This window comes from Ambystoma mexicanum, chromosome 1q, assembly GCF_040938575.1.
Source record: "Ambystoma mexicanum isolate Mex_15411 chromosome 1q, UKY_AmexF1_1, whole genome shotgun sequence".
NCBI classification, from domain to species: domain Eukaryota; kingdom Metazoa; phylum Chordata; class Amphibia; order Caudata; family Ambystomatidae; genus Ambystoma; species Ambystoma mexicanum.
The window spans coordinates 223,447,160-223,473,322 of record NC_090922.1 but is presented as its reverse complement, the minus strand read 5'-3'; the positions used below and the strand labels follow the sequence as shown (position 1 = coordinate 223,473,322).

The following is a 26,163-nucleotide window of genomic DNA, read 5'->3' as shown; positions in this document are numbered from 1 at the left end:
TGGGTTGGCTAATCAGGTTGTGGCCAGTGTGTCAAATGCATTTTGCGTTTTGTCAACAGTGAATCTAGATACTATTACCAACAATGGGTATGAATGCAGTCCTCAAGACAAATGCAATTTTCGACAGTGGGGCAAAATTCAATTATCTGCAGTAGGCCAAATACACTTCTAACAATGGGCATAATTGAAATTTTTCAACATTAGGCCTAATTGAGGTTCTAGAGTTAAATTCAATTTTCATCAGTGGACCAGATGAGCATCACCACAGAGGGACTAAAAGCGGTTTGCAGCGTGGGGGAGAAATGCTGTTATCTGCTGAACAGATCTCAACAGTGGGCCATAGGTGGGGGTGACCATTGGGACTCCTCTGGGCATACAAGGATACATGCAATGCAGTCAGAGTACTCTTAGTCAGTGAGAGTTGTGGCCCTCTTGGCCTTAACCGCACAATGCACACTTTGTTTCTCCCTTGGGGATTGTGCCTCTGTCCCTTTTCAACCAGGTGCCCTCGTGATATTATAGACGGCTAAAAGATTATAATTTTCTAGTGCTGCCTGTTGCCATATGACCACATCAAAGCTCTTACTTGCCTTTTGGGTGGTGTCATTGTGGAAATCATGCCACCTGTCGCTGTCATTTCATCTGTAGCCTGAATGAGAAGCTTAATGTTCCCCCGATTGATGTCTAGTCCCTCAACTGATGGTGGGCTGGACCCAGTTCAGCCTCCTGTGGAGTGAATGCTATGCTTAGATTTCCTCTGCCTACAAAAATGTGGAGCTCTTAGAAACACGAACACAGGAAGGAAAGCTATAATTATATTGTATATGAGTGCAGACCTAGCTCCGAGCAGCAACAGAGAGCTTTACAGAGGTATACAGAGGGGGCAGACTGCAGAGGGGCACAGAGCAGGGGTACAGATGTACAAGGTGGCAGGGAGGCGAGGGACTGATGAGGTTGAGTGATGCAGCGGGGACATGATGGCCTAGGTGTTGAGGAGTAGAGACTCCTTGAAGAGGTGGGTCTTGTTCTTTTCTGATTTGTATGAGTGTGGTGGCTAGTCTGATTCATATGGGGAGGAGGTTCCACATTATTGGGGGTGTAGGCAGAGGAGGCTTGTTTCTGGTCCTTTCCTTTTTGCAGCAGTGGATTTCAAGTCTGCACGTGCCCTGGCTTCTGGTGGTGCTCTGTCTGCCGTAGATGCTGAGTTTCCCCACGAGGTAGCTGGGTGACTTGGGGGTGACTGCCTTTATAGAAGATGCAGCAAGACTTGAAGGTGATTCGTGCATGAAGTGGGAGCCAGTGAAGATCGATGAGGGCTTTGGTGAATGTGATCGTATATGCGTAAACCCTTGGTAAAGTGTGTAGGATACTTCTCGGGGGCCCTTCGAGGAGGGCATTGCCCCATCCAGGTCGGATTCGGACCAGTGCTTGAACGGTAGATCTAAAGCTGCTCGGAGGGAGGAAGGGCTTGACTTTCCGCAGGAGGGAGAGCTGATACCAAGCGGTCTGAGTTTTCTTAGCTCTGTGTGTGTCTTGAAGGAGAGTTGTTTGACGATGTGGAACCCAAGGGACTTGGAGCAAGAGGTGAACTCTGGTGTGAAGCCCTCAAGGTTCATGATTGATGTGTGTCTGTGTGTGGTGTTGTAGGTGAGGAATAGGAATTCAGTCTTGGACGGGTTGAGCTTCAAGTATGCACTGGAGATCCAAGACTGTAGCACCAAGAGGCAGGTTTTGTGGATGTCCTTGATGGAGTCGATGTGGATGTTGTGTGGCTAGGAGGGCACCCAGAATAGATTGAAAATCACTTGGGAGAGAGTTGAACCCTGCAAGACTCCACAGGCGACGGGTAGCATTGGTGATCTAAAGGAGTCCAGCGTAACAATCTGCTGGTGGTTGGTGAGGTAGGACAAAGTTGCTGATACCAAAGCGCCATGTAGGGTGTCTGTGAGCGCCTGGTGGTCTACTGTGTCGAAAAGCTGGTAAGAAGTAGAGTAGAACAAGGCGGCAGGGGTGGGTAGCCATCGTCAAGGATGTTGTGTGTCATCGACCACTTGTGTGGTTGCTGTCTCCATGCTGCATCTGGGTCAGGACCTGGATTGTTGAGTTTGTGTTGGTGTCGATGTGTTGCTGCAGTTGCATGGCTACCGCTTTCTCAATGTTCTTACCTAGGAAGTGAAGATGGTTGATGGTGCGCTAGTTACCTAGGGTGTTGGGATCCAGAGTGGGTTTCTTTAGTAGAGGGAGGATTTGTCTTGTCTTTAGGGTTGATGGGAAGTTGCCTCAAGGTAGGGGACTGTTGAGGATCTCCAGGAGGGAAGGAGAGCTTCAGAGGATATTGTCTGTATACAATGTGGCTTTGAGGGCAGCCAGGGTTTCTAACCGGTCCTCTGTAGAGAGGGTCTTGAATGTTGTCCAGTGTGTGGAGACTTTGCGAGGAGGGATGTGAGGTGAGTCGTGAATGTAGAGCTGGTGTCTGTCTTGCTGGTTTTTGTAGATTTTAAGAAGGTGTTGATGGTGGTGAATTTTTCGATTAGTGTGGTAAGGCAGGGTTGTGTAGCGGGTTGTTACAGTGCTTGACCACTTTGAAGAGGGCGCTGCTTTTGTTGTTGGCTTCTGCTATAATGTTCTGATAGTAGGAGGCCTTGGCTGTGTTGATTAGCTGCCAGCGGGTTTCCCGTTCCTTGAGGAGCGCCAGGTTTTTTTTTCTTGTTTCCTGATGCCTCTTTTGTTGAGGTTGTGTTCTTGTGTGTACCAGGTTGCTGATGGTTTCAGTTTGCAGGTGCGTTTTTTCAGAGGCGCGTGGCGCTTGTTGAGAGGGGTGGGGGGCAGAGAGGGTGGGGTTGAGTGCTTCCAGTAGAGGGTTGCAGTTTGGTAGGGGTGTGAGGTGGAGGTTGGCGAGATATTCCGTGAGGGGTTCCATTGTGAATTTCATGAAGGATTTGAAGGTTTGTCTGATGGGCTTCTGCTGAGAGTGCTTGACTAGGGTGGTGTGCAAGATGTTGAAAGGCAATGCCATGCGGTCAGACCAGTTACGTGGGAGAGGAGAGCTGTAGTGGAGGGAAGGCAGTGCGGTGATGAGTCGGTAGAGGATGTTGCCTTTCTCGAGCATTGGGTTTTTCGTGTGTTGTGAGTCTGAGGGTGTCGAAGGCAGCACAGAGCTTCCTTCGTTTTGGTGGCCTTGTTGTACGGGAGTTTGACGTCGCCTAGAAAGATGTTGGCATGCGTGAGGGACATGGTGGTGGCCAGGTCGGTGAAGTCTCTGATGTAGGTGGTGTTGGGTTTGGGTGGTCTAAGAGATGGAAGGTGACTGTCTGGCAGGAAGTGGGTGGAGAGGACTTCGAAGGAGCCAATGTTGTAGACGTCAAGTCTCGTGCAAGGCCACGAGGTCTTGTGGATGACTGAGGCCTCCGCCTGTCTTGTTTAGCTGGTCCCTGTGTTGGATGCTGTAGCCATCGGGGACCAAGTTCCTCACTCACTCCCTTAGATTAGAGAGTTTAGTGAAACCTGGGCCTCTTTCAAATGAGGTTGGGCTTTGATGTGTGGCTCTGCTGAGAGCACCTACTTGGACCAAGCTGCCAGGAAGTTCTGTAAACCTGCTGTGAGCTTCATGGGGTGACGTTTTTGTTACTGCAGGCTGTATCCCCACTTCTGCTGAGCTCTGCTCTTTTTAGGAGTCCTCTGCATAACGCAGCGTTTTCGAAGCTTCACTATCAGCAAAGCCATTTCTGTTGAAAGATGCCAAGTTCATCCCAATGAGCCAGCCTGTCAGTTTGAACATTGCCATAATAATCACCAAATGGCGTACCCAGTTTCACACCTTCCCAAGTTAATTAGAAATGTTCAATACCAGGGCAATTTTCGCTTTGGCATGCTAGTTTTGACCCAGTTAATCATACGATAATGCCGATTTCTACATTTTCCTCCCATGACATTACAGTGCAATAAAGGGGTGTGTTCCTTTCTGTCGGTCTCGCTCCATTCCTCTTCCACTCCCATGTCCTCCCACCCCCCCCAATACCACACTGTTGCCCCTCCCACCTGTCCCACGCTTCTTTACTTTTAGGGTCTCTACCATTACTTAACATGCCATCCAGTCCCTCATCTTCACTTTCTCTGGCTTTCCTGTACTGGCCCTAACTGAAATGTTTGCTTACAAATAAATTAGTTGTACAAATTACAAAGAGGAGCTGCAACCAATGGGTGTGAAATGGAGTCTCGTTGGATATTGCAGCACACACATTCGTCCCTTTTGGGTGGAGACTAGACTCCTATTGTAAAAAAGGGAACTAACCCCTGGAAATGACTTGTCAAAGTTTTTCTGGGTAAATCCGGTCGCATGGATAAAAACCCATGTAGCAGTATATTAACACACATGGTTCAAACAACGGACAACATTGGATTGGCGCTCTACATGAAGTTTCTTCTGGTGAACAGACAAAATCTGTTTATACCTCTACTAAATGGTGTTTAGAAACCCCATAGCGACGGATGTGTTGGCTTTTCATGTACACAATGGATTAGACCTTTTAGCAACCAGGAAACCGCAGTTATCTGCTACTAGCTTCAATTTATGTTGATGACAGACACATTTGTGTCTTTTAGCAAATCTCCCTGCCATAGTCTTTGTAAATGGGCACAATAAATAATATTGCTTAATCAATGAGCATTTGCTTTAGGCACGAGGGACTGAGTTTAAACAGTGTTGCTTTAATCTTGGGGAAAGATGAGGCAATCCCCATATTTTGACAGGACAGGCAACCTCGCTGCCATGGTTCCTTTTTAACCACACAAGAAACGCTTATTTTTTCAGTTCTTTGTCGATAACTCGTAGACGGGACCAATATACGTATCACTGCTCGCATATGCAGTTCTTTTGTTCAATTGATATTAAATGTTAGGAAGCGTTTTGTACTGAAACACCAACACAGTGGTCTCAGAGTGTCAAGACTTGCCTGTGAGCAGGTGTATTGTGCCCACACTAGATTATCCAGATTGACATAGATCCTATATTTTTTTTCATGGTTTACATGGTGCAAGGTGTTGGGACAGTGTTTCTAATGTCCAACTAAGGGCTTCATAAAACCATACATCTGAGGTAGTGCATGCATCCGCTCTTAGTATAAGGCTGCAGCACCTGAGAACATTTGGTAGCATAGCAAGAGCTGCCCGTCTTATTTTAGGAGGGAGAGGGAGCTGTAGCTTGTTAAAAATAAATTGAAGCATACTTATGGTCCAAAGAAACACTATCAATTTTAAAAATAAAGGGTTTATTTAAATATAAGTAGACCAAGATAACTTTTGGGTAAGTACTATAACATATAAACACAATCATAAAAAACAACCCCATACTACCTAATGGGTACGCAAGCCAAGGTATAACCATTATTTAGAGGAGCAAGTCGAGATGAATCAAACCTAAGGTTATACATTTAGGATAGTAAAATACTATTATTGGGGGGAATACGACCAGGTTAGATATACTTTTAGAATACAATCAAAGGGTTCTAAATTGCTAGCAGCTGGGAGCTATTTAGCTCCTGGGTCTATCCAAGGGGATTAGCCAAACAAGGGGAGGGCAAAAAGTTACAAGTTACCAGGGTGATGCCCTTATTTTATACATGTTTTAACACAAAAACCGGGCAAAACACATCTGTGTTACGATTTAGTTACAGCCAGATACTAGATCCAAAACAAAACCTCAGTGGTAAGGACCAAAAGGGAACAAGTCTGTTGACGAAGGACAAAAAGGATAGAGCAAGTTTCTTACTATCCCTACCTAGTCCAAAATCTCAGCTAGGTAGCACTGATGTTCCGCTTATCTAATAGAGACAGTCTCAGAGATAAACTATCAACTTCTATAAGATGTAATACATTCAGCCTTGCTCATCCTTAACCGCACGATTTCATTCTGTGTGTGCATTTGAAAGAGAATCCAAGGGGAGCCTGGTTCGCTTGAAACACACAGATACCCGGAGCTACTTTTGACTCCCCAGGCCAGTGGTATCTTCCAAACATAGCAGTGTGATATTAACTTTGTAGGTTTAGGATTGTGTATAAAACAGAATGACGGACACACATAAGGGACATTTAATGGATATTGGATAATATATAATGGACAAAATGTTAGTTTGCATCTTGCACACAAGTTAGATTTGCTGCACACTATGTACTAGCTCCTGGTTTTTGTAGTTCATGTAAAAACAAGTAGTAGCTCCTGCCTACAGGCGATGCCCAAAACCCAGGAGCTGGTTTTTGCTCCTGGTCAACACATACTAATTTCAAGCCATGCAATCAGTATTTCAAGGGTAGTAGACCCTGTCAGTCATGCAGGGACACTCTGTTACAGAAATCAGATAATAAACCAACCCTGTTGCAAGTATACTCCTTGCAACATTACTTTAAGAATACAGTTCAGAGCTAGTAAAACAACTCGTACTTTCTGGAGGAGCCTCTTTTCTACCCAAGTAGTATGACACTCAATAACTATTTTTGAATGCACCAACCAAAGCAGGGAACGCAAAACTCAATTCAGCTTTAAGAAAGACACCATGTATTTCAAGGTAAATAATTGACCTATTGGTACAGAACTATCGGGTATCTAATAGCTATTTATATCCAGTATACTTTTAAGAAGTGTATAATACAGTTTCTAAGGTAAGTAAGAACCTGTAGAATCGCACCAACTCAATTCAGGGAAGCACAACTCTGGGTTACAAGTTTAACAGTGTGCAGCAGCTATTCGAGGTGAGTAAGGCCTTCATACTTTCAAGTGGAGCTTCCAGCAACTCAAAGACCAGTATTAACTAAAAGACTGTTTTAGATCTGTATAAAGCAGACCAGGGAAAGCAAACACCCAATGTTACACTTTAAGAAAGACACCGTGTATTTCAAAGTAGTTGAGCCCTACTGGTAAGCTTTTACACTCATTAAGGTTAGAATAATCAAATGGTACCAATGCTTGTTACTCTTTAGAAGGGAGGGCACCATTCAAAGCAACTTATAGACTTTTTAGAGGGGCAGAATGCAACTCAAAGGTAAGCATAAACTTAATGGCACTTTGTAACTTCTTTTTTCACAGAGATCTAACAAACTAACGTCTTTAACAAGTAAGTAATTTTACACTGGTTATACTTTCAAGGCAGAATCCTTTTCTTATCCAGTCGTTCCCTACTCTATAGCATCAGTTTTCTTGGGGGTCAGAAAAGGGACCCTGGTCGTCTAGATGCCAGCTGTAGGCAGGATGAGCTAGGGTTCAGTTGCAGGAAAGTCAAAGTTATATAGGTGATCTTCTTAAACAAGTATTCACCTTCAGAGTTAGTGTTCACTGACATCACAGAAGGCTCCCTGTGTGTTCCAGCATTGGGCCCGGGCAGGTGGTATGGGCAAACTCCCCCCAACCACAATAATCACACACTTAGCCTCTGTTTTTTTTAAATGTATTTATTTTCAAGATTTTCAATATACATTACCAAAAGTTCAAACAGAGTATCAAATATAACACTCAGTGTTTCATAGGTACAGAAGCAAAAACAAAGTCCAAATCATGGATAAAAATTGAAACATTTCTGATAATACAAGACACATTCCGTATCAATCGCAATATAAGATACCTAATCCAAAATATTACAATTAATTTAAAAATAAATAAATAAGAATAAATAACACAACATAGAACATTACAAAGACATAAAGACCACACACAGACTACATAAAACAAAAACAAAACAGGGGGAAATCCTCAACTGATACACATAAATAAATCAGATAGTCGGATCGAATAGAAACAACTAATCCTCAGATACACATTCACCATATAGATCTGTAAATGGTTTCCAAAGATCTTGATACTTATTTTCCTTTCCTTGTCTCACAAACATCACCCGCTCAAAGTTTGACAATACCAACAAATCATTAATCCAATTCTCTACTCTGGGCTTCTTTCTCGTCTTCCAAACATTAGTATTTGTTTCACTGCGACCGCAAGTGCCTTGTCAACCAATTGTCCATATTGACGAGCAACCGCACAACGCCTCCTACCCGACAACAGCAACACCTGCATAGGCATCCTGAGAAAACACACGGACAAAATCGCCTCCAGCCTATCTAATATCTCCACCCAAAATTCTAACACCCGAGGACAATACCATAACATATGGATCATCGTTCCCTTCTCCTTCCCACACCCCCAACACAAGTCATCAGCAGTCAATCCCAACGTATACATACGCAATGCAGTCCAATACAGATGCCCTAACACTTTCAAATGAATCGATCTCAACCTAAGATCCAACCTACTCCTATAACCTACATTCCACATAAATTCCCACTCCTTTTCTGTAATATCACATCCCAACTCCTGTTTCCACCTCTCCAATGCTTTCCTATCAGCATCAACATCCTTACAACATATCGGCATCAAGCCGGTATAAGTGCATACCATTCGCGGCGATGACATAAGAATCTGACCACCCACCGATGCCACTTCCAAAGAACCTGACCGCATTGCCAACCTTTCACTCAGAGCTTTCAATTTCACGAATCTATTTCGTTCTCTCCCTGCCAAATGAAACGTCCTCTGCAACTCCTCGAATGACAATATACAGCCATCGCGCACCACATCTCTGATACATAAAATCCCTTTCGAGACCCAACTTCTCCAACAAAAGGATTTATTGGCAAATTGTAAACTCGGGATGGACGCCCGCGACGATACGGCATCCTCAAATGCTAGACGCCCATGACGATACGGGATTTAACCCGGTTAATACATTCTAGAACAAACGGAAGGATATTATCAAGTTGCATCATGTTAACAGCCATGGGTTGAGAAAGGCACTATCCAAATGTTGCCGAAACACGTGTTACCATGAAGGGCACTCGCTAATAAATCGCAACCTTTGGAGATAATATTGAACTAGTGTGGCGCGTTTGTACGAAAGAGTTTTCATTACATGTTTTGACTATGGAGGTTGGAGTGTGAGCCTCTATCTCTCTTATCAAATGCGACGTGTACATAAGACTTGTCAACTGATGTCAAACTAATTCTAGGTCGCAGAGGGTGAAGGTCGGCGCTAATCCACTCCAATATTTGGGTACATTTAGTTATGGATGTCTTTTTACAAAGATACCTGTTTTTCCCCCGCTTCTAAATTTGCTTCAGCATCCTTGGCGCTTTCTGCCATTATTAACTCTTTGGATGATTTGTACCGAAGGGATGGCCTCTGTGGGAATGGCCTGCATTCAAACTGTTTGATTTTTGCATAATTATTGGGGAAAGTATTTCTGTAATATGAAAACCCATAGAATAGCATTGCGTTTTGTATATTGTGAAACCAAAGCAGTGTTTTATTAAGGCAGTAGGTCTTATGTAAACCTGACAAGACAAGGGGGTCCTGTTCAGGTTTTGGGCAGGTGCATCCAGCGCTACGTATTGGCAGTACAAATCACTTTTACTTTCCTAAAAGCGAGCAAATCCTCCCAAAAATAGAACTAATAAAAACTTAGAGTAAAAAACGCTCTAGCAATGTGGCACAAGGGAGCCTGCACACTGATTATCCCCACAGATAGGTTACCTTCAGAGGCCAGCCTAGTGCCAGTGGGAGGAGCTGCATATTGTTAGTCCTTGGTCCGAAAAGGTACTTTAAATGAAAATACACCTTTTTAATTTACATGACCTACAGAAACCTATCATTTTTGCTTAAAAAATGAAATTCCCTTTTTTTTACTCCTTAGAAAAAAAATATACTCCCAACGTAAAAATAGGGTGTGCACTAATCCCACTCTAAAATACCCACCGTAGGCTGGAGCCTTGGGTGCATCTGAAATACTAACAAAATCTCCAATGTAAAAAAAGAAATAAAACTCGGGTCTGCCCAGGGTGCCATTTTGCTTTTCTTCACGTATCTTGTAAAAATGTGTCAGATTAGCTTCTATTCGTTGAAGTAGGCGTTTTTCGTGCTAAAGCACACCCCCACATGAATTGCTGGTTTTTAGATTGTGGTTCACACCCCCTTCCTCGTGGAATCCTACCCATAATTAACTCGTAGCCAGTCTTTTTGCCTGCCAAAAAATATTTGTGGACTCGCCTGGAATAAGATGGCCCCAGTCCCCCTATTCAGCATTCAAGGTGTTGCTCAGTAAACTAGCCCCGGCGACTTGGTCTCATAAAGGGTAGCCACTAGATTTGCTACTGTTAGTGGATGCCTGTTATTGCGTTGTTCTAATGGCGGGCATGCGATAGTCTCCTTCCCTTACCTTGAGAGGCAGGAATGCCTGTCCTTGCCGAAAGGAAGACTTATTCCTCACACATTTTCCAACATGGGGCTTGTTGAAGCCTTAAGACGCCAGACACTTTGGCATTTTGTATATTCAAGGCATGGTGGTTAGAAGTTTTTTTTGGTCCTAGAGCAATGCAGTCTTTTGCTGGTTTGCTTGTGCTCTAGTAGCAGTGTTACATTCGATGCTCGCACTTGTAAGACGTTCTCTTTGATACCCAGCTGAGAAGAAGTTTAGTAACTATTGTTTGATATTTTACTTTTCACTGACTAACGTTAACATTTTTTCTTTTCTCTTTTTTTGCAGTTGGATTCTGACCATCTTCAATCCGTGCCTTTCCTTTGGGATTGCAATTTATTTCGCCCTTTTTCCCCCTCTCCTATCTCGCACTGCAACTTCCTGTCAACTATTGCTGTCCCTGATCTGGTTCCTGGGATGACCATCTTGGTTTCTTTAGTCCTGCTTTCTCTGGACCCCTTTTAAATCTGCTCCTGGGCTTGTGCCTGCCAAAGGGAGCCAGTGTCTAGTATCTCTATAGTGGACCAGCTATGACTAGTCATGCTTTTGGGAGGCAAATTAATATTTGTCTTCCGGGATTCATAGTTCTCTGGAAAACAGTGGTAATTGCGTAGCATTTTTTTTAAACGGTAGTAGTTTTTTTAATAACATATAGACAAAGACATTTTATCCTCCTTTTTTTTGTCCTAGGTGGTCTGTGTGGTTTCTCCAAATATATATTTCTCCTTCCTTGCTTTTGCAATTTTTGTTTTTTTTCTTGTTGCCTTTTTTCTTATCCTCCACCATCTCGCACTGAAACTCTGCCTCAAACCCCTTTCCCCGCATTTTATGGACCCTTCGTACCAGCCAGCCCGCAACATGGACAAGGAGCAGCCACCGGCAGTCTCCTTGCCACTGGACCTCTCCCTCCAAACGGGATCTTTGCCGGGAACTTTGCCGGATGAGCGGGAGCTGCGTGGGAGGGAATTCCCTACATGGGAGTCGTTCTGCACGTTCATTGATGCCTGGTGCGAGCAAAAGAAGATCGTTTTAATCGTTCGGGAATTTGTACCCCTGAGCAAGAGCGATTGGACAGCGGATCTGATGAGCCCAGAGGCTGCTGCAGCACTCAAGTTCAGCTACGCCCGTCTCATCTGCAGAGAGGGGAGACGGTCCACAAAATTGGAGCCAAGGTAAAGTGGTGCAGGCCGTCCCAGAAATGTTTAACTCTGTAGGAGTGGTACTTTGGAGCTAATCTATTCAATGTTGATTTAAAAAAAAAAAAAAGCCACTAACATATGCCATGTAGAATCTATGTGGTGGTGGGTTGCATTTTTCAAATAATCTACAGTGGAAAATGTGTAATTCTCTGGATCATAGTTGAAAATGTAGATGATACTCTGAGAGGCCTGTTTTTGAGCTAGTGTAGAATTGCTCTCAACCTAAACTTGGAATTGTTTAAGCCATCCAAATTGACCAAGACAATAGGTCTGGCTTTGTAAATGTTCCCATAAGACAAACATAAGACAAACATGGCGTCTCCTCTACGTTTGCAAACAAGATCTAATGCCGTTGCTAATGTATTTCTATACAGGAGGAACAATGCTCATTTGATCCCAAAATAACATACAATAGATAAGGTGTCTGATTCCAAACAACATACAAAACAAACTTTAGCGGTACATGTTATACATCACTGAATGTTACATATCTTGTTAAACTGGGACTGCTGCCTATCCTTATACCTCCCCCCCCCTAATCTTAAGCTTATTCCGTTTCGCCTTCCGCTGTTACATCCTCTCTGGATGTCCCTCCTTCCGTACCCTGGGAGGTATCAAGCCCGCTTAGGCATACTTTGGTGGATCCGAATAGCGTGGCCACTAAATGCCTCCAGGCTGTCAATGTATCCGTCTCATCCTAGCCGCACCCTACTGGCTGCTTCCGTCCATACCACTGTTTCGGTTTCAGCCCATTTCTCGAGGTCGTTCCACCACACCTCTACCTTTTGGCCTTTTGCATGCTTTCCAACCCAATGCAATCCTGAGTTTGGCCAATATGTAAGCTAAGCCTTTAAGCTTGCTCACATGTTTTAGCTTGCGTGGTCTGGGGAACCCTCCCAGAGTACATGCCCATACCGACTCCACATCTAGCGTAATACCTTATCTGTCAGGTGGTGGGCCACTTTTTTCCAGAATTTACTAATTTCCGGGCATGCCCAGAAAGTATGGGTCATTTCTGCATTCACTTCTCCACATTTGGGACATGATTGTATGTCTGCGTTTTTAAATCTGGCTATCCTCTGGGGGGGTCATGCATGCTCTGAGTTACATATAGTTGGATTTGTTGCAACCTAGCGTTTCTTGACACCTTCTTATGATACCTTTTGGCTCTCCCACAGCCCATCATTCATACATTCCCCCACTTCCTCTTCCCACTCCAGTCTTAACTGAGTTACCTCTTTTTCAACCCTGCTCATCAATAGTTTGTAAATTCGGGAGACCTTGTGCCCTCCCTCTGTGATGTCATAGATTGTTTCAATGGTTGTATCTGGCTGATCTTCTAGCACTATCCCGGACCATGTTTCTTTGACTCGTCGCACCAATCTAGTATATGTGATATATTGCCCTTGATGCAGGCCTGTTTGCTCTACCATTGCGTCAAGTTCCAATATTTTCCCATCTTGCCATATATCTCCCGTAGTTGCAATGCTCACCGATTCCCAGTGCATGCGTATTGTTTTCCTCGGTTGCACGTCCCCTTTGGTTAGCGTTACTACTGGTATCTGCGGGGAGCACAGGGTCGAGTTCTCCATGGCCTGGCAAGCTTTCTGCCATCCCAGTTCCAATATTCTCGGGCTCTCCTGTATCTCCTTCTTAGGCAGCCATATCCATTCTTTCAAAAAGAATGGGGAACACTCTGACCTCAGCAGTCTGGACTCCGCTGTTGGGTCTTTCTATAGCCATTTGGCCACATATTGCAGCTGACTGGCCAAGTAATAGATTTCAAAGTTGGGAAGTTTTATGCCTCCTTTGTCATATGTGTTTTGTTAGCAGTTTCCACAGGGCTATCCCATTTCTAGTGTTATGCTAGATGAAGCCTCTGCATATGCTCTGGAGTTGAGCAAAAAATCGTTTCGATATCATATATGGTATGTATCCAAAAAAGTGCATCAGCCTTGGTAATACAACCATTTTCAACAGGGCTGCCCTTCCCATCATGGCCAAAGGGAGTTTAGACTAGAATTCCATACTCTTCTCAATGTTTATTATAGCCTTCTCTGTGTTGTGTTCATCCCCCACTGTGTGGTATATATCTATCCCCAGGTATGGAAAGGTTGTGGTCTCCCAGGGTATTTGGAGATTGGGTAATTGCTCTCTTGGGATCCCTTTATATCTTCCTAGGGGGAATATGCATGATTTTTTGGGGTTAACTGCAATACCCGAGAGCGACGCAAATCGCTCCATTACTTCTAGGATATATTGTAAGTGTTCCTCGGGGTATCTTAAATATAACAACATATTATCTGCCTACAGCGATATTAGGTGTGGCCCTCCTTTAGTGTGAATCCCCAACTCTTCATACTGTTGTCTGAGGTATAGTGCTAGTGGCTCTAATGCAAGGATATATAACATCGGGGACCATGGGCACCCTTGTCTGGTACCTCTGCTAAGTTGCCACCTCTCTGAGATAACCGCTCCGGTCTTCACTCTGGCTAGTGGTGAGCTATTGATATTTTATTTGTATCGCGCTCATACACAAGTGTTTCAGAGTGCGACAAGGCAAGGGTAGGGAGACAGGGGAGAACAAAAACAACGATCTTACTAGGCCCAGTGACATTGAGAACGCGCAAGTGCAGGGTAGAGGGGGGGGTGGGGGAGTGCATGGAAGGGGGAAGAGTGCGGAGCGAGGAGGAAAAAAACAAAAATAATAATAATAAATAAAAAGGCAACAACAATGGGAGTGCAGCCAGCAAGTGGAAAGTGCTGGGTTTATGGCAGCGGGCTGGGTAGGTCTGAAAGTGCAGGAAGAAAGGGGGGGGGCTGTATGGGTACAGATGCAGACCCCAGTGCAAGGGGTGGCCCGGAGGCAGTGCGTGAGGGTGGCAAGTTGAGCAGGTACCTGGGCCCGGAGGACAGAGAGTGGCCAGGTGCATGGTGCCGAGGGAGAGTAGAATCAGCAGGGGAGAGGAGGGGAGAAGGCAGAAGCAAAGAGGAAGGTTTTGAGGTGCTTAGTTTAAGAGTGGCAGGGAGGTTGTTCTAGAGGGAGGTCCGAGCAGAAGACAGAAATCTACCCCCAGCTCGTTTCTTTGAGAAACGACTGGCCATGAGGGAGTTGGAGGTAGAGGAGCGGAGTGCTCGAGATGGGAGGGATTTGCAGAGGGATAGCTGAAGGTATGTTGGACCCAGGCCCCAGAAAGCCTTGTGGACAATGCAGAGGGTTTTGAATTTAATCCTTGCATCCACTGGGAGCCAATGGAGAGATTTCAGAGCTGGAGAGATACGATACCAGGGCTTGAGGCCAAGGACAACTCTCGCAGTCCTGTTCTGGATAAGTTGTAAAGGTCGGAGAGTAGAGGCAGGTAGATTAAGAAAGAAGCTGTTGCAATAGTCCAACTTGGAGATCACCAGAGAGTGAGCTTCTGGGGGAATGAGAGGAAAGGAAGAATACCTCTGAAGTGGTGCAGTAGAAAGTTTGACTTTTTTGATACATCAGCGATGTGGGCGGAGAAGGAGTGTGTGGAATCAAAGGTGACACCAAGGTTCTTGGCCTCGCAGGTGGGGATAGGAGGAGGGCCCAGGCAGGCCGGCCAAAGAGTGAGGGGAAAGAAAGGTGATGGTGTGCCAAAGAGGAGGATCTATAATAGTTTGACCCATTTTAGATACTCACGCCCTATACCATATGCCTGTAAGGCTGCCATCAACCATGGCAATTTCACAGAATCTAAGGCCTTCTCCGCGTCCAATGAGACTATTGCAACCTCCTGTGCTTCCCCTTCTGTCTGTTCTATGACCCAGTGAAGCCTTCTAAGGTTGTCCGATATATTCCTATGTGGGACGTATCCGGTTTGATCAGGATGTATAAGCTCGCTTATAACCTGTCTGTCTCCCAGCCAACACAGTGAGTATTTTACTGTCCTGGTTCAGCATGGATAGCGGCCTGTACGATCCGCGCTCCATGCTCGGCTTGTCCGATTTAAGGATCGGAATGATTATCGCCTCCCTTGAGGATTCTGGCAATGTTCCTATTTCGAGAGCCTCATTTAGCATGGGCAGTAGTGGAAGAAACTCTTCTGTCTTCTATGTTTTATAGAACTGGCTAGGAAGTCCATCCAAGCCTGGGGCTTTGCAAGTGGGCAGTTCTTTGATTACTGCTTCTAGTTCCTCTAGTGTGACCGGGGCGTCTAAGTTTTCTCTCTCTTCAGGACTCAATTTTGGTAGCCCGATGTCTTCCAATATTTCCGCTATCCCGCTGTCTTTCTCTTCATCTGTATCTCCATACAATAATCTATAAAACTCAAAGAACCCTTCATTCACTCTCTCCTGGGTGTCAAGAACCTGTCCTCCTTCCCCTTGTATTGCTCTAATCGTCGGTCTCAGTGTTGAAACATTTATACAACCATGCTAGCAGCCTCCCCCGTTTGTCACCTCCGGCGTGCTGCCTCTCTATATATTTCTTATAATTTAGGTTGCATAGCCTCTCCCAGTGTCTCTCGTATGATTGCTGTAAATGATTTATGGTGTCCGCCTTGTCTAAGGAGTCAACTCCGCTGCGCGTAGCTGCCTCAAGTTCCTCCTCTGCCTCTTGCAGTTATTGCAATATTCCCCCCTGCAGTCCTTTAGATTTAGCTATCGCTGCTCCCCTTACCACCACTTTGAATGCCTCCCATAGGGTGCCTACGGATTCTATGCTTCCAGTATTGTTTTCAAAGTATTCAACAATCTCCTTTCTCAGGTCTTCTCTAAACACTGTCTTTTAGTACTTCTGTTTTCAGCCGCCACATAGGGCTTCTGGCTCTGGGGGCTTGATATTACCATGTTAAGACCAGTGGTGAGTGTGTCTGAGACGATTCTCGCTCGGTATTCCGTCTGTACTATCTCTCCTATCATTTCCGGGGAGGCAGACATGTAATCTAACCGTGTATACAAATTATGTGGGGCTGAATAATGCGAGTAATGTCCATCATCTGGATGGTGTACTCTCCATATGTCTTATAGACTAAAGTCTGTCAACATGGTCTGCAAGGTCCTGGCTGCCGGGGTGGGTTTATCCATTTTCTCATCTGACCTGTCTATCTTGGGATTTAGCGTACAGTTAAAATCAACTCCCCATATGACCGCGCCTCCCAAGTATGAGGTTATCCTGTTGTCTAGTGTCTTGAAGTAGGCCACAGTATTTTGGTTCGGGGCGTATGTATTAATAATGCACACCTCTGTTTTCGATTAGTCCTTGTACCGTCACCATCCTCCCATCTGGCTCCACCACATATTGTAGCAGCTGGAAAGGGACATGTGGTGCCACCCAGGTGATTACCCCTCTAGCATATGCCGAGTATGCTACTCCCACTGTGGTCCCTTTCCATTTCTTTCCAATCACCTCTTGATTTTCTTTTTTAAGGTGGGTTTCTTGTTATAAAGCAATATCTATTCTCTGCCTTCTCAGGTACATCATTACTTTGTTCCTTTTGAGATAACTATTTAGTCCCCTGACATTCCAGGTAACTATCTTGAGGTCCCCCATCATTATCCATACCAAGTGCTGCTCTTCTCCCTTTTCCTCCTCCTCTGTATCTTGCGCTTTGGCGCGTGGATGTGAGCTTGTCTTTTAATTAAAACCACAGCACACCCTCCATCTCCCTTCCCACCCTCCACACTACCCGTTGCTGCACACCCTCCAACTCCCTTTGTCCCCAAAAACCTTACACACTCCCCAACTCCCCTCCCGCCTCTCTCCCTTCCCATGCCCAACTGTTGCCCTGCTCCATCCCTGGATCTCAGGCCTTCCCGCATTTAGTCCCTACTCAGCAACGCTGGTGCTAGGGTCACAGCTGGGGGTTGCCACGCTACTGGCAACCCAACTAAACTAACACTAGGGATGCAAGGGTGAATCCTTTGTGCTTCCTGCAGTTGTGCACTATTATGTCATGTTTACACAAATATACATGTTTAACTTGTAGCTATGATTTATGGGCCATTGTTGCCCTGTTTTATAATCAAGTCCCAATGTCATTATTCATACAGCACCTCAGTTTCCAGAGCCGCCGCCTCATTTATCTGTTCCGCCCGCCTTAAGACAGTCTGTTTCCAGTGGGCAGTTCTGGGCATCCAACCATTCCGTCGCATCCTCAGGGGTTTCAAAAAACAAGGCCCTGTTCGTAAGGAACACTTTCAGTTTGTCCGGGGACATTAGCATGTATCTGTAGCTCGCCTCCTGCAGCCTCTTCTTCACCGTCCCATAGTTCAATCGTCGCCTCTGGACCAGCAAGGTATAGTCGGGGTAAGCTGTGATAGAGGCAGAAGCCCTTTGTATTGTGCCCCTTTCCTGAAGTGTTCCAGGATCTTGTCTCTATTGCGGTAATTCAGAATGTTGGCAATTATAAGTCTTAGGGGCGGGGGGCTGGGGGTGGACCCAGGAGGGGGTTTCCTATTCAAGGCCCTATGTGCTCTCTCCACCGCGAACCTCTGGGTAAGCGCTCCTCCTCCTATTTCTTGCAGCAACATGGTCTCGACATAGTCTGTTGGATTGGGTCCTTCTTCCCCTTCTGGAAGCCCCACTATACGTATATTATTTCTCCGGGCGTGCCCTTCAGCTTCTTCTGCTCTGGTCTCCAGGTTGTTAACCTGTTGCTTCAGTATGTGGATTTCCGAGGCGTGCGATGGGCTTGCTGCTGTGTTTGTCGCTGCTTCCTTCTCCAGGTCATCTGCGCAATCTGCTGTTTTCTGTACATCTTGTCGGAGTAGATTACCATCCTCTTGCACCGCACCCACTTTGAGTTCGAGCGTTGTCTTGAGTTCGGCCATGGCTGCCAGCAGTTTGGTTTCCCATGATGCTTTCAGATCAGCAATTGCGTCCAGGATCTGTTGGTCACTGCGTGTTGGGGTTGCATCCGTTTGTGGGTTCCTTTCCCTGTTCCTTGCCCCTTCCGCCTGCTGCACTGTCTTTGTGTATTCCTCCATTGTGGGCTGCTTCCCTTTTCTTTGGTAGCTTGGACGTCCTTTCGGTGTGGCTGAGTGTCTTGGTTTAAGATGACTGAGATTCGGCCTTTGCATACGGTGGGAGGGTGGCGCCCGGGTCTGCTTGTGGGTTCCTAGTATCACTTGCTTTGTGTCTTATCGTTGCTACTTGGTGTCTTTAGCAACGGGTGATGATTTAGCAACGGGTGATGATAATTGCTTAGCCTCTATCTCGCAGCTTGGAGCCCTTATAAGTTCTCGGGGGGGGGGGGGGGGGTGGTGGGGGAGCAGCACCCGTGGTAGCCTCCCTGCAGTTGGTTCAAGTCCGGTGTATATCTTTCTCTTCCACCACATCTGTGGCCCTCTGTCACCGGATTCCCTTTCAGCCCGTATGTTGCTCTGCTTTGGTTTTGTTTGGCAGTAGCTGCACCGTTGTCTTTGGCTGGCTCTAGTTCGTGAATAACAATTGCTGTTTTTCTAGTGGGTCTTTACACAGGGATTTGTTTTGCCTGTGCTTGAGTAGGTAACCCTGCGGGTTGTGTCAATCATTTGTGGTTGGCCTAGTTTTGCTCTTCCATGTACTATCAGTGGCTGGTGTTGCTTACCACTACAGAATGCAGGTCACCAAGGCTTAGCGTGCCTCTCTACCTTTCGCTTTATCGTCTGATGGGGTGCACTGCACTCAGCCAGCAGCACGTCGCTTTCGTAGTCCGTTCTGTTCTTCGTAGCTTCCTGTTGCCCCGTGCCAGCAGAGTTGCCCTATGTTGTTCCCCTGCTCATGGTTTGCAGGGCGCCATGTCCACTATCTACCAATGTATCTCCGCGTGCCCTTGCAGTCAGCAGTTCGATTCTCCGTCTGGTTTCTGGGCACGTCCTTCAGTGTCTTTGCGTGTTGGCCAGGGGCTACCCTCCTGATGACCGGGGAGTCCTGATCTCCGCTTTGGTGTTTGCGGAGTGAGTACACCTTTATCTGGGTCCCCAACTCCACTTTCTATTGTTTTCCTGTCCCCCTCCTCATGCTCTTTTCTGGGCAGATTCCAGAGCCGTCGGGGGGGGGGGGGGGGGGGATGGGGAGTTAGGGGTGGGCTTCAGGAAGGGTTCTGCTGCGCGTGTGCCCAAGGGTGAAGGAGTAGCGCACACCGTAGCCAGGGGAAGCAGGCCCTCACCACCTTAGCGTACCAGAGGGAGTGTTAACCTTATGGATTCCGGTGAAAAATAGGCCCAGGAAGTTAGGCCACAGGCCAGGAGGCGGCAGGTCCTGCCGTGACACCACCGGCGCCACCGCAGCGGCAGCTCCTACTGAACAAGGAGGGACAGCAGGCATCGGTGCGGGCAAGGGGGGCTGGCAGGCCGGTATGTAAAGGATCGTTTTACCCAACCAGGGAAACAATGTATTTTTTTTACTGTGCAGCGTTATTATCCCACATCTCAGCCGCTTGTGTCCCTGCTTGTGCTGACGCTTCCTATCTGCCTCTATCTTTCAGCGTCTGGGTAGCCGGCGCTGCTCCTCTTCACAGCGGGGCCCGCTACTTCACATTATCAATATGCGGCTTTTCTTTGTTTTCACTCAGGACGGGTGCCATTTTGTTGCGCTCGCCTTCATGTCGGACGGGATGAGATCCTTTGATGCTTCCCCCTTGTCCGCTCTCCAGATGTCTCCGTGTCTCGTACTAATCAAGTAAGCTAGTACGCTGCACTGCTGAGTCGCCTCACACGTGGGCCGGTCCGCTCTGTTTCACTGTTCCTCCGTCAGTGATCCATTGACCGGCCCATGATCGCTTAATCGCTAGCGGGCCCCTCTCTCTGTTCATCCATGCTGTGAGTGCCAGTGCCGCACGTCTCTTCTATGGCAGCTCTCTGTTCAATCAGTTGGTGTTCCTGTATACAATGTATCCTCTGCTCACTTTCGTTATAATTACACTCGCCTACTGGCCGCTTATCGCTCAGCTCCAGCTGACTCGCTGCAGCTTCTGCTACCAGGCAGCTTCTTCTCGATAACTCCAGAGCGGCTTCTCTGCAGAACGGGGCTCCGTGTTCGTTCTTGCTTGCAATGCAGCTTCTCCGGCCTTTTGTTCCTGGCCAGGTGCCATTGTTGCGTCTGCTCACCACATTGCCCAACTTTCTTCCTCTCACAGTTCTGTCCCTGCTTTGGCGGTTCTTCAGAGCCCTGTACCCGGACTGTACAGACATCCGCTGCTTCTCTTCCATTGTTCATAGCTTGTCTTTTGTGCCTGCTAGGGCCACAGATCTTTGTCAGATCAGCGGGAACTCCGCGATGCACGTCCTTTACGTGGCCATGTAGCCACACCCCCCAAGCTATCAGATTTGATGGGAAGCAGTGAGCTTCGTACAATGGGGTGAGTTTGAGGGACATTCTGATCAGGTTGTGAGGGGAGTAAATGGACCGGTCACCGGAGACGAAACATAAGTGGACATAGATTAAGGATAACCAACATTGGGCATTTTCTGTTCTTTTACAAATGGAAGCATTTTCAGTAATCCAATAGTTTCCCACAACTCTCCTCCTCAAACCCCCCCACCCCCCACCCTATAACCCACTCTCCACCCGCACCAGCAACTGGTTAACTCCAGAAAAGTCACAGTTTGTGTCCGGGATAAACTTCCTCCTTGCGGAGGAGACTCGAGGGGTTCTGAGCCGCAGATATCCCAGTTCCCCAATGGGCCATTGATATGAAATGGCATTTATAACGTGCCTATACCCAAGTGTTTCACCTCAAATAGTGCCCGGGACCTCCAAACACAACCCAGCGTGCCCGGTCAGGCCTTCCCAGTCCCGCCACACACCTTTTGCCTCCCCTGCTAATCATCGGCTGTACTTCTCGATATTGTACCGGGTCTCATCTAAAAGGTGCTTTATGAACTTCATGTCATAAATAGCCTTATCCTTTGCCACCCACTCCTTCTTTTCCCCGGGGAGGTGCAGGCTTTTCCACCTCTGGGCTAGACAGCCTCTCGCCGACACCAACATAACCTCCTCCACCCCATTCTCCTCCTCTTCCAGCCCTATTCCAGAGAGGAGGAACCACAGTGACCGCTTCCTCACTCTAAAACCTCCATGAGTACATTGGCACAATAGGGCACCCCCACCACATGTGATTGTAGTCCCCCGGAGCCCTATGACATGTCCAACATTGGGGGCATGGGGGATTCACATCCCTTACCCATTTTGGTTGACACAGCGGGTGGGTAATGCCATCTATGTTACCGCTTCAGGGCCTGGCTGCAAGGAGGCCTTTGAACATGCAAATCTCCTACACATCAGCGCCCACAGGGCATCATCGATGTCCTTCTCTGTCCTGCCCCCTCCTAACCCTACTAAAAACATATTCCTAGTCTCCGCCTGCAACATAGCTTTGTATAGCTTAGCAATACCACTCCCCCCCCCCCCCACCCCCGCGTGCCTGTCCATGTGATCAGGATGCTCTCGAAGTCTGTCCCTCCCTCTGCACATTTTGCCCCAATTTAGCAAGACTCCCTTTTATTGTAGATGGCAGAACAGAGCTTTCTGCCCTGCAGGCACTCCTCTAACATCCCAAGTGTCATGAATGCTCCATTCTCCCGCATTTGCCCAGCCCTGCTTAACCCTCCTCATACCACAGTTGGAATGCCAGGGGCTCCTCTACCCCATCCCGTAGGGGCGGGACCAAATGCAGCTTAGAAGGGGGTGTCCACCTGTTATTCCCCACTCCCCCCCCCCCCCCCCCCCTTTCCTCCAGAGGGACAACAGACACTTGCAGGACCGGGTGGCTCAGCACCCTTGGAATAAATACACATCCTGGGCACCAAGCCATTCCCCCAGTGGGCCAGGAATCCAGCACTGCATTGTCCATTGTCACCCACTGCTTATCGGTGAGTGGATCCAGATGATCCACCAAACCCAGAGCTGAGATGCCTTATGGCATGTCCAGAGATCCTGGAGCCATACACCACCGCGCCTCCTTTGGCAGAATCAGGACCCTATGTTTAGCTGTCGCCCAAAGAAACTTCAACAGCGTCGCCTTAATGTCCTCCAAAAATGCCTTCAGGACTACAATTGGGAGCATCTGGAACAAGAATGGGTAGCACCATCATTTTAATACAGTTAAGTCTGGCCATCCACGAGAGCCGCTGTCCTGCCCACCTCTGCCAAGTCTCTCTGCACCCTTCACCACAACGGCAAGTAATTCTTCGCAAAGAGGTCCCCATAGTTTATTCACACCTTTATCCCCAGATAATGCTCCTTCCTAAACGGTAACCCTCTAATATATTCCTTTGCTGCTGCCATCGAAACCCCCTCTCCACCCCCCTCCCCCCAACCACATATATGCTATAGATTTTCAAGGTTGACTTTAAAGCCCGATTTTCCATATTGCTCCAGGTTATCCAACAGGTGTGGCACCGAATTGCAAAGGCCTGGTAATGTACAACCAAAACTGCAATGACGCTAACTTTACACATTGATTTCTCCCTTCCCCCCTCCCCCCGCAAACTCCCCTACCATGACTCCTCTTATTCCCTCATCCTCCCTGACCCCTGCTGCCCAGGGTTCCATAACCAGAGCAAGAGCAACCGGGACAGCGGCACCCCTGCATAGTACCCCTTTTCAGCTCAAAAGCCTGGGACAATTTCCCGTTCACTACAACCCTGGCGGATGGGCTTGAGTATGGGGCCGCAACCCAGCCCCTCCATTTTGGGCCCATCCCTATATTCGAGAGAGCACTCCCCACCCCCTCCTCATGAAGGCCAACTCGTCCGATCAAAGGACTTCTCCACGTCTGAGGCCAATAGGAGGGACATGTCCCTATCCACCCCCGTGAGTTGATAATGTGAAGCGGCTTCCGCATATTGTCAGCCCCCTGTTGGCGCATAATGAAGCCTGTCTGGTCTGCATGGATCACCAGGGGAAGACAGATCTCTAAACTCGACGCAAGCACCCTAGAAACACTTTTGCATTCACATTTTAGTAAGACGGGCCTTTGCGAGGCACGGCTCACCCTGTCTTTTCCTTAGTTACGGATTACCACTATAAAAGCTTGAAGAAACATTGGCGGTGTAGATTGCCCCCCCCACTCCCCTGCCCCCCAGTAGAATTGTACAGTTTGGCGCGGGGCGCCATGAGCAGTTGCGAATACTGCTTATAGAAATCTGTGGTGAACCCGTCGTCCCCTGGGGCCTTTCCTTCCTTCAACTTCTGGATCGCTCCCATCACCACCTCCTTTGTTATTTCTGCCTCTAGCATCTCCCCTCCTCCAGCATCTCTCTGCCCCCCCCTCCAGCATCTCTCTGCTCCCCCACCCCCCTTTCTCTTCCGTAAGTTTAGGGAGCGGCAAACCATCAAGGTAGGCGCACATTTGCTCTGCCGTTGCCTCTAACGGCTTGGCGTAGAGCTGCTGATATTAAGCAGCGAATTGGGCTGGGATGTTGTCTCCCCACGCCCATTGTCAACCCTCCACTCTGCACCCTTTTACCCTGCTCGTCAGAAATGATCCGGTGGCATCGCCCCTGTCATAGTAGTTTTGCTGAGTAAGCCTAATTTTCTTTACCACCTCACCTATAGACACTGAGGAGCTCCTATCTTTTGTCCCTCATCTCCCCCAGAATGCCCTCCCTGTCTGCACCTTCCCCCCCCCCCCCCCCCAGCTGGGTCCGCTGAGCCCTCCACTCCTCGCGCAGCCTGGCCCCAACCAGGCCCCTAGCCCTTTTTCTCTAAGCTCCTTCTGTGATGACCATTCCCCTAAATGTAGCCTTGGCCACGGTGTGGGAAGGGGCTATGCAGATGTCCCCATTGTTGTTGGCCTCGAAATACGCACCTATCTGAGTCCCCAAGAAATCCCGGAATACCCGGTCTCTCGTCTGTGTATCGTTATACCTCCAGCGGTACTGCCGCCGTCCCAATCCTACCAGTCTCCACTCCGCCACCACCAATTCGTGTTCAGTCCAGGTTATCGCCTCCACCTTGATGTTCCTCATCTCTCCCAAGCACTCCTGCGGGACCAGGAGTAGGTCTATTCTAGTGTATGCCCATGTTGGGGAGGGAGGGTGCAGCTTCTTCTCGATAACTCCAGAGCGGCTTCTCTGCAGAACGGGGCTCCGTGTTCGTTCTTGCTTGCAATGCAGCTTCTCCGGCCTTTTGTTCCTGGCCAGGTGCCATTGTTGCGTCCGCTCACCACATTGCCCAACTTTCTTCCTCTCACAGTTCTGTCCCTGCTTTGGCGGTTCTTCAGAGCCCTGTACCCGGACTGTACAGACATCCGCTGCTTCTCTTCCATTGTTCATAGCTTGTCTTTTGTGCCTGCTAGGGCCACAGATCTTTGTCAGATCAGCGGGAGCTCCGAGATGCACGTCCTTTACGTGGCCATGATACCCACCCCAGCCCCAGGAAATGGCTACACTAAAAATGTCCACTCATTCATACTCTTGCAGTCCACATTTTCCCTAGGATTTTCCCTTTTGCTGACCATCAATCTAGCGCTGGGTCGGACATTAGGTTAAAGTCTCCCCGAAGAGTGTGGCCCCCTCCGTCCATGTCTTCCAACATCCCAAATATCTGACGCTGAATTTTCACCTGACCCACGTTGGGCATGTACAGCGTAGCCAGCTTAACACGCTTACCCTCGGGGTACACCTTGATCCGAGAAACTGCCCTCCATAGCCCCTCTTGACCTTGGCCCCTGTCATTGGGAATGCTTTTCCAGCTATAATTCCTACTCCCTCCTTCTTACGGTCCTTATGAGAAGCCCAGTAAGTCTTGCCAATGGCCTTTCCCTTTTATCTTTCTCCTCCCTCCCACTTGGCTACCAATCCACCGGAGCTTGCAGGGCAACTTTCTGCCCCAAGGCACCTTGTCGGTCCCAGTCTCTTCAGTTTATGTCTGCCTTGCAAGGGGCCGTATTGCATTGTCTCCGAAGGGTCCTTAAGCTGGGCCATGCTTCCTCTCCACACCCTCGCCTTGCGCCCCTTCACACTCCCGGGTGCATGCAGGTGCTGTTGCTATATTCTGTAGTGACCTTTGGCCTTCCGCCCCGATCCCCCTGGGCTCCTCACCCAGTCCCCACGTGGGCAAGTGCCCTGTGCACACAGTCCTCACCTGCTTCTTTGTCATAACCACCACAGTCCCGGTGGCACAGCGCAGGCACTGGTCTCTCCAGCCTTCAGGCTCCCAACCGGCACGTTCCTGGCAAGGCTCCACTTCTTTCACCCTCCGCCTCCTTGGACTTGCTCACGTTTGTGCCCACACTCCTCCGTTGGGACCTCCAATGCGGGCTCCATTGCCTCCCACAAGGGCCGGACCCTACTTCCTCGCTCTCTGCCTTTCAGCAATGACGCACTCCCCTGGGGTGTGCCACACCAGCGGTTGATCTGTCGCTGCTTCATTCTCCAGGTTCCTTTCCTACTTACCGGGCAGCAGGACCAGTCTCCTCCAGGCCCTACCTCCTCACCGGCAGCGTGCTCGGCCAGCGGCGGCATTCCCCGCTCTGTCAGGACCTGCACAACGCTCCAGGTCCTTTTGACCTGCCACTGCCTCCAGGCTTAATACTCTTTGTGGCGACTGTCTTCCAGCAGCCATCACAACACCGCTGTGAGCCTTTGCCTCCTCCCACTGCTCGTGAGGCAAACCGGGCAGCTGTTACACCACACCGGTCTGCGCCGACTTCGGGGATATGGGGCCACCTCCCCAACCAGAGTGGTGGCCCTCGGCCCCACCTCAGCAACACACACT

The 26,163-nt window shown here is 48.0% G+C and overlaps 1 protein-coding gene across 3 annotated transcripts in view; it reads left to right on the top strand.

Moving 5' to 3' along the window:
* Positions 1-26,163, top strand: part of LOC138526856 (uncharacterized protein ZSWIM9-like) — a 115,842-nt gene that overhangs the window by 31,094 nt on the left and 58,585 nt on the right. For all 3 annotated transcript variants that reach the window (XM_069637616.1, XM_069637627.1, XM_069637609.1), the window contains exon 2: positions 10,582-11,465. In XM_069637616.1, coding sequence (XP_069493717.1) covers positions 11,122-11,465 — 344 coding nt within the window. In that variant the 5' untranslated portion in view covers positions 10,582-11,121. The remainder of the gene's footprint in view (positions 1-10,581; positions 11,466-26,163) is intronic.